Genomic DNA, 8717 nt, shown 5'->3' on the forward strand with positions numbered 1-8717 from the left:
CGCGACCGGAAGTAAGATTGTAGACATCGAATGGACCGGAATGGAGGAAAGTACTGACTTAGTGAGGGTCAGACGACCCGCAAAACTCAGAAAACGCCCTTTCCATCCCGCGAGTTTTGATGACACCCGCTCTACAACTGCCCCAAAGGTCTCTTTGTTAATACGCTTATGCAACACTGGCATACCAAGGTATTTACCAAGATCCTTAGTAGCTCTTATACCGCTTTCTGTACTAATTGACACTTCCAACTCGCGACCCACATTCTGAGAGAAAAAGATCTTGGATTTATCTAAGCTCACTTTCTGACCAGACGCAGCACAAAACTTCTCCAATATACGGCGTATAACACGAATCTGGGAGATAGATGCCTCTGCAAACAAGATGAGGTCGTCAGCAAAGCAGATGTGTGACAAGAGAGGACCCCCTTGCGACAACCTGATAGGCTTCCACTCTTTAGCTGCAATGGAAAGTTCAATCTGATTACACAATCTCTCCATACAAAGGACAAATAAGTATGGGGATAAAGGATCCCCCTGCCTTAATCCTCTAGCTGGTTTAAAAGAACCTGTCTTCTCTCCATTCCACAAAATGCTCATAGAAGGACCAGTTACACATTGCATAATCCACCTGATCCAAGTTGAGGATAACCCTGCTGCCACTAGAGTATCTTCAAGGAAATCCCAGCGAATCCGGTCATAAGCCTTTTCCAAGTCTAGCTTCAACAGCATCCAACCCTTCTTCCCTTTCTTTCTCCTCATAGAATGGACTGCCTCTTGAACCATGACTATATTATCAGTGCTAAGTCTTCCCGGAATGAAACTAGCCTACGAGGGACCTATGAGTTTCGAAATCACCTTCTTCAACCGACCCACCATGGTTTTAGTAATCGTTTTGAAGAGAACGTTGCACAAGCTAATAGGTCTAAACTGGGTTATTTTCTCTGGCTTTAGAACCTTCGCAATGAGCACTACAAGGGCATCGTTCGTCTCACTCGGCAACTCCCCTGACTCAAAGAAGTCTAATACAAAACGGATAACAGACTCACCAACCACATCCCAGCAATTCTGGTAAAAGATCGGTTGGTACCCATCCGGACCTGGTGCTTTATACTTCCCATGCTTCTAACAGCAGCCTCTACTTCCACCGCTGAGAAAGGCTTATGTAACTCTGTCGCTTCTCCCTGAGTAAGCACTGGAAAGCCCACCTGAGATAAGCGTGGAGCCACAATATCCACATCATTCAAAGAGTAAAGCCGTGAAAAGTACTCCACTGCAAGCGCTTCAAGTTGCTTAGGATCAGAAACCCATCTTTCCTCATCATCTCTAAGCATTTCAATCCTGTTTCGTCTCCTCCGAATAACTGTTAATGTATGAAAGTATTTAGTATTCCTATCTCCCAAGGCAATTAACTGTTCCCTCGATTTCTGAAACCATATAATTTCCTCTTGCTCTAAAACCAAATCAAATTCCTTTGTCAGTACAGCCTCTCGGGTTAACAAAGCATCCGTATGATTCACCTGAATTAGTTCTTGAACCAGCTTGATCTCGGCTAACAGTTTCTCCTTTTTCTGCTGAAAATTCCCAAAGACCTCCTTGTTCCACTTCTTAAGTTTAAACTTCAAATCCTGAAGCGCCTGTGGAGTCGTTAAACCATTATTCCAAGACGCAGCAAGTAGTTCTTTGAAACCACTGTGTTGCAGCCAAGCTGCTTCAAAGCGGAAAGGGCGTCGACGTGGATCACCCATACCCTCAGGGCAAAGTTGCAGAAATAGTGGCACATGATCCGACAATAAGAAAGGTAAATGAGCAACTGACGCCTCCTTCCATTTCAACCTTGCTTGCGCACAGCATAGCACCCTATCGAGACGTTTAGCTACAAAGGTGCTTGCTAAACAACCTCTCTTCCATGTATACTTACTTCCCCTGAACCCCAAATCAATTAGCGCAAGCTCACTAATCCACTCACCAAAAGCTACAGAGTCTTGGGACAATCTACCATTCCCCCCGCTTCTCTCATCTATCCTCACAATGGTATTGAAATCACCACCAATTACCAAAGGACCATCCACACTCGCCACCGCATCCTTCAGCAGGCTCCATAAACCACTCCGATGGGTTACGGTTGGAGCTCCGTACACAACAATCAAGTGGATCACTTCCACTCCATTCTCCACACGGGCATGAATAAATTGGTCAGACAAAGTTACAATTGTGACTAAACCCACACTTGTTCGCCAAAGTAACCAAATTCCGCCACTCTGGCCAACCGCGTCCATACGAAAAGAGTTTTCAAACCCCAATCCTTGACAAATCCGTTGAGCTCGATCACCTCCTGCATGCGTCTCAAACATGGCTTGAACATCCACCTTATAACGCTTCAAAAAATATCTAATCGATCGTCGAAAGTTGGGTTTGTTCGCCCTCTGGCAATTCCAGAATAAACAATTCATGATGAGAAGACTCCAATCAACAAGAATTACCGGGGAGGACTGTTAGGCTCTCCCACTCGTCTTAGCTGCCACCGGTGATGGCGCAGCCAGAACCAAGACCCCCTGCTCCGGGACTGTTCCCACTTCCATTGCAACTTGTTTGTCCCCTGTGTCGCTTCTCGGGGGCAAACCGTCACTACCCACTTCATCAGAGACCGCTGGAAGCGACCCGCCATGACGGCTCAGCTCCGTGCTCTCCAACCTCAGTCTTTTTCCCGAACCCGAAAACTCTTGATTTTCATTAACGGGGCCAAAATTAGACCTCTACTGGGCCTATTCTGTCGGGGCTTAGGATTTGGTCCATTAACCACCTTATTTGTGACAGATTTAACCCCTGGCCCATTAACTTCTTTACCCTTACTAACCACCTTCCAATGGGCCCCTCGCTTTCCTTGTTCACCACGGTTTATCGCTGGAAGAATATTCGTAGAGGGCACATTTTCCTTATTCGTAGCCAATTGCGTATCCCCTCCCAATCGCACAGCAGCTTCTGCGGACCCCGAAAATTCCGGTTCAACACTCAACCTTCCAAAACTATTTCCAATCGCAATATTCCCAGGATCTTTCCTACCCGTAATATCCCAAAGGTTACGTCCCTGATTCACGTGTGATCCACCGGCAGAAAAGGAAACTCGCGGAGGAGGCTTTTCCGATCGATTCCCCGACCTGCTGACCACCGTGAAGCCATCTACATCCTGATTCTCCTCCCGATCTAACCTCCGGTTGAGAAGTCACAACCAACTCCTTCTCTGACTCTCTCTGCGGACAACCATGGACTAAGTGACCATACACCCCACAGCCAGAACAAATATTAGTTAAACCTTCATAAGCTACAAAGTAGCGTTCACCATTTATAACCACCGATCCTTTCAACGGGTTCCGCAAATTAACCTCCACACATATACGAGCAAACCGTGCCCGCTCCACATTCAGAGTCGTTGAGTCCACCCTAATCGGTGTCCCAAGACTTCCTGCGATCCCCATTAAGATGGCTCTATGATATAGATTAAACGGGATATTCGACAACCGAATCCAAACTGGAGTGGTGACAATTTCATCCGTCAAAGGATTAAACTTTGGTGACCAAGCTTGCACCATAACGTAACTACCAAAAGCTTTCCATGGTCCTCCTGAAACAGCCGCCAAGTATTCCTCTTCCACCTCAAACCGGATTAGAAAAAACTGTCTCGGAAGATCGAGAACAGTCATCGACCCTCGCGGTTTCCATAACTCCCTCAACTTCCTACTCAGCACCGGTAAAGGAACGTTTCGGCCCAACACCTTCACAATCATGTACTGCCTCCATAGTCCATTCATAGCCTCCAAGACCTCATTCTGAATTGTGATCACGGGTTCCCCATTTGCACCATCCGGAAACTCCACACTTAGCCTCTCCTTCACAAAATCATCCGGTAAAACTCCCTCCGGACAAGGTCGACCCCCACTGTTACTTTCCATCACCTTTCTCACCCACACCCCAGGAGTATCCGGTGGATCCCCCGGAGGTGGTCCTTTATTTCCGATGTCCATCATCTCCGCCCCAAGGTTACCGGAAATCGCCTCACTCATCATCTCGAGATTTACAGAAAAAAAAAATGGTGATTTTGCAGAAAAAAAAAACCTTGTACATTCGGTGTATTTGAAACTTTCTTTATACAAACACACCAACCTTGAGATGTGTCACTTAGTTTTAAGGCTATCATATTTTTCTTATAATATAAGTTTTCTTATTAATGATATAATTTTGCATAATATATAGTTGGAAATATATTAAAAATTAGTTTTAAGATTTATTTGAATGGAATTATCGATATAAACTGTAATAATTTATGAGTTTCTTGATATAAGAGGTAAATTATATTTTTAGGACTAATTTTAAGATTGTCTTCTCTGTTCGCAAATTTTTGATGGTTTTGTACTTACATATTGGGAACATATTATGGCTTCAGTTCACGTACCAGCTCTTAGAAATGCTCCACTCCGCCACGGTCTCAGCTAAGCTAGACTCATTATTCTTCAAATATGAGACAAGCAACTCCAATTTTGAGATTCGAGAAAGGGTAAGCGTGTTCCTCTTTTGTTCAGCGAGCTTACAAAGAAGTTACTCATTCATCTCAGCCTTCCGCAAAATTTTACAAAGATTACTTACTCATTCATCTCAGCCTTCCGCAGAATTAAGTAATCCGGAATTTTGTGTACACGAAACAATATGAGAAATTTTTTTTTTAACGGATAACTGAAATTTTTAGATACGAATACGGAAAATATTTACGAATAACATCGATGCAGATATTCCATATAAAAAATAGATATCAGCTCAGTTAATAACAAATGTACTATAAGTTAAATTTTTATTTGATTCATTTGGTAGGATTTGGGGATTTCCAAAAACTGGAAACCAAAATTGTTTAACCCGAATAAACGGAATGCGCAAGACTAGGCGTAATTATATATATTATATGCAAGCGTGTGAAACTTTTTTTTTATTTTCATTTAACTGATGTCGGACAAAAATATAGTCATTAAAAATAGACTTAAATGCCAAGAAAAAATGCAAAAGATAGGACAAGGAAAACTGCTGAAACTTTATTATGCATGTGACATATCAACAAAAACAGACTTCAATGTATATCTTTAAATATTTAGAAAATACATCTTTAAAAGTATTCTTTTGGTCAATAGTATCTAATAAGTAAATGGAAAAAGATTAGTTAAATCTTAAATAAATTATTGCTAAAGATATTATGAGATCTTTTTCAAAATTAATTTTGAGATATTTAGATTTCATGGAAAGATAAGCATATGGGTGACTAGCTCTCTTTCATAACTTTTTGTTAACAAATATATAGATTTTGTAACTGAAATAACATTTTTTTTTTCAACAACTTTAATTGATTGACTCAAAATAACCAATTTTGAGGAACATTGTTATTAGAAGAAAATTATTAACACAATGAACTTTATTGGCCATAACAAGCAAAAATTTATGTACCTGAAACAATTCATGATTTACGTATTAATGGGCAGATAGTTATTATCCTCATGTTCAACTTTTAATTATTATTTTTATCTAATAGAGTGTCTTTAGCTTGCTTATATATAGATTTAACTAATTACCCCAAGAACATACAATTCTCATAGAAAGAAAAGTTTAGAAGAAAACTAGAAAAGGTGAAAGTATGGAGAGAACAACCTCACTTGTATTTCTTGTTAGCTTACTTATCATATTTGCCTCAGGTATTATATATCTTTTTTTTTTCAAAATTTTCCGAATTTTCATTTTCAATTAATGAAATGCGTATTTTTCTTTCTTTCTATATAACAAGCTATTTTGTTTTGTGTACAACTAGTTTATCAAAATGGATGCTCTATATAGCAAAACAAAAAAAATCGAATCCTAAACTGTAATCTTAATTTAATAAATTAGATGTCCATATAAAAATAACATAGTTACGGAAAACAATCACATATTTCATCACAATTTAAATAGTATAAATGTTTCATTATTATTTTCTTAGTTTACTTGTTCTTTCTATATGGTACAAATACTTTTTTTTTTAATGTTAAGTTTACTAAAGCATATAATGTTTCAGCTTTGAATCAAATAAGAGCTTATACATGCGACGACAACAGCCTTGGCCCTTGTAAAAATTGCGACGAAAGATGCAAGTCCAAACACGGGCCATTGAGCGTAAGCAAATGTAACGGTGGGGATGGGATGTGCATGTGCACCTACGAATGTGCGCCACTTTTCCCAGCCAAAGTGTGCGTTGGCGCGATTGATATGTGCACTGACACTTGTCCTCTGAGTTGCTGTGATAGACTATGCGCAATAAAGTACAAAAATGGACGTGGGGGTTGTGTCGACTATCTTGGTTATAGGATGTGCACATGCGAGTACTCTTGCTTAAACATATTGACATAATTTTGTAAAACAAATAATATGGTGATAAAATTATTGATATTACTGCTCTTGGTTTGGGTAATACATTATGAAACGTTGTCATCACATATTAATTATCATTATCAAGAGACTAAGTTATGTTCCTAATAATGAAATGAAAATTAAGATAACTAAAACAAATGCACTTGAAGATCTAACCAAACCACAACAGAAGCCCTTGTGTGTTTTCTATATCTCTCTACTCAATCTAAGGCCTGAGAAAGATGAATTAAATACAAACTACAGTGTCTTACAAAAGATATCTCTGGTCTTTCATTCATCTGTAGAAGAATGTGTTTGGTTGGGCAATCTCCGGCCACTCATAAAGCTACTGAACAAATGCAGAGCTCGTGAGGGCTGCGCATAAGGCACCATATGAGCCGCTCCTCTCACTGTTGCAAAAGTCAGTAGCTTTCCATACTCGATGGCCCAGCCTCCAACCTATTTACATTGAAAAGTTTGCAATCACTTTGAGAAATTTTTGCAGGGAGCAAACTTGGCTTTTGCTAACTTTAAAATTGTTTCACCGTCTCAGAACCTACTTGTCTTTTGTGAAACCAGGCTCCATAGGGAACTGTGGTCTCGAAGTTGAAATCTTGAGCAAGTTCTCTTACGGGAGTTCTTGAACCCAGGAATGGAACTACGGAATCTTGATCTCCACTGCAATTTCGACAAGCTGGTTGTTAAGCTACAAAAAGACAGGAGAAGAAGGAGATAAAAAGAGATTTTTAATAGAATTATTTACCTGAAGATCCAAACAGGAATTTTGTTCTGTATAATTCTCTTCAGAACCGGAAGCATGTCAATGTTCCCATCAATGCCAGAGTAGTTTAACACGCTGTGACAGGCAAAGTAAAAAGCCAATAGCAATAGGTATAGAGATATACCAACTTTAGTTATAAACAGCTTTTTCAATTTTGTGATCAATGAAACTGAGAGAGAGGGTAGTAAGCTAATTTACCTGCTGCACATTGACCATTCATAAGGCAGGTGAGTGCGGTTCGCATGAAGCGCTATCTGTACCTCTGGAAGGTTAAAATAGAACCGTCTTTCGTATGTCATACAAACATCCACTCCCAGGCTCATCTTAGTTGCCTGAAACCATTTTAAAAAACTTGACAGAAAATTCAACAAAAGTTTTGTTGGTAGGACCAAAAGGTGAAAAAGGGCTGCCATTTTCTTGAGCCTCAGCTCTTGTTGGACGATAGACGGATAGCATACGTCAAGGAGAACATCATAGTTGTTGACGTACTCAGTGATGATGCTTTCGGTTTCACCGAGAGCCTCATTGCAGGCCGTGCTTACGTTATGAGGGCTGGCAAATGTGTAATCTTCAAAGTCACATTGGCTCGTGATTGTGAGTTTGAGTTCATCAGAGATCATCCCATGAGACCAGAAGAACTCGTACATAGCTGGACTGTCCCTGTCAAGCTTCAGAAGTGGATTGCCAACCTGATCAAACAGAAAAAGAAAAAAAAAACAGAAAGTATTTAGAAGAGAACCAAAAGAGCGGATGGAACGTAAGGAAGGGTTCTTTTGGGCTTACTGCAATGCCTTTGATGTTGAACTTGAAACCACTTGACCGTAAATTGTAGCTGAGAATCGCATCAGCCAGTTGAGGTATGTAATGTCCTGCAAAATATATAGATATAAGAGTACTAATGTTTTTAAGGTCAACAACATTCAATAGATTTCATCGATTATCAAAGACACACACCTGCATAGCTTTCGCCAGTGAGAAAGAGGTCGCGAGACTTCAACTTTGGGAACTTGTCCAACCATCTCAACAAGAACACGAGCATATCGCTGGCTGTTCAAACATATAACACATTTAAAGAAGCAACAATCTACTAATCTAGTTTGAAGAGTGGAATTTAGATTGTACCAGTAGATCTGTCTCCAGCGTTGTAATCAGAGCTTCGGTTGGAGTAAGACCATCCTACTCCAGCCGGTGACTCCACAAATAGCAAGTTCGAGGCTACACGTATTACAACAAGAGACAATAACATCAAATGTAGAATCAGAGAGTTGTGTGCTCTCTTGCATAAAACTGTCAAAAACAAACCTTTGTTCCAAGACATGGAGTTAACGCGGAGGCCACGGCCATCGCCTGTGGGGTAAAATGGACCTAACTCAGTGAAAGCTCCTCCACCAATCGAAGAACAACCTGGACCTGCAATACAAACCTCAAACATTCTTTAAACATATATATGAACTATGTAGAAAAAACTGAGCAGGGAAACACGGACCTCCATTGAGCCAAAGGGTTAATGGTTTTGTATCTG

General features: G+C 40.4%; 2 protein-coding genes across 2 annotated transcripts in view; one reads left to right on the forward strand and one right to left on the reverse strand.

The window, feature by feature from the left end:
- On the forward strand, positions 5615-6450 carry LOC104760746 (putative defensin-like protein 179). Its single transcript, XM_010483703.2, has 2 exons — positions 5615-5726; positions 6083-6450. Exons 1-2 carry the CDS (start codon positions 5669-5671, stop codon positions 6412-6414), a joined length of 390 nt encoding a protein of 129 aa, XP_010482005.1. The 5' UTR covers positions 5615-5668; the 3' UTR covers positions 6415-6450.
- LOC104760747 (serine carboxypeptidase-like 42) overlaps positions 6549-8717 on the reverse strand; it is a 3031-nt gene continuing 862 nt past the window's right edge. Inside the window, exons 5-10 of the mRNA XM_010483704.2 lie at positions 7979-8064; positions 7606-7884; positions 7394-7527; positions 7178-7270; positions 6975-7092; positions 6549-6873 (exon numbers count right to left, since the gene is read on the reverse strand). Coding sequence (XP_010482006.1) covers positions 6706-6873; positions 6975-7092; positions 7178-7270; positions 7394-7527; positions 7606-7884; positions 7979-8064 — 878 coding nt within the window. The 3' untranslated portion in view covers positions 6549-6705. The remainder of the gene's footprint in view (positions 6874-6974; positions 7093-7177; positions 7271-7393; positions 7528-7605; positions 7885-7978; positions 8065-8717) is intronic.

The sequence above is a fragment of the Camelina sativa genome, chromosome 18 (assembly GCF_000633955.1).
Source record: "Camelina sativa cultivar DH55 chromosome 18, Cs, whole genome shotgun sequence".
Classification (NCBI taxonomy): domain Eukaryota; kingdom Viridiplantae; phylum Streptophyta; class Magnoliopsida; order Brassicales; family Brassicaceae; genus Camelina; species Camelina sativa.

Excerpts from the sequence above, each read along its gene's own strand:
- LOC104760746 (XM_010483703.2), top strand. The coding sequence starts at position 5,669 with ATGGAGAGAACAACCTCACTTGTATTTCTTGTTAGCTTACTTATCATA. Across the intron at positions 5,727-6,082 it reads ACTTATCATATTTGCCTCAG|CTTTGAATCAAATAAGAGCT; the intron begins GTATTATATATC and ends ATAATGTTTCAG.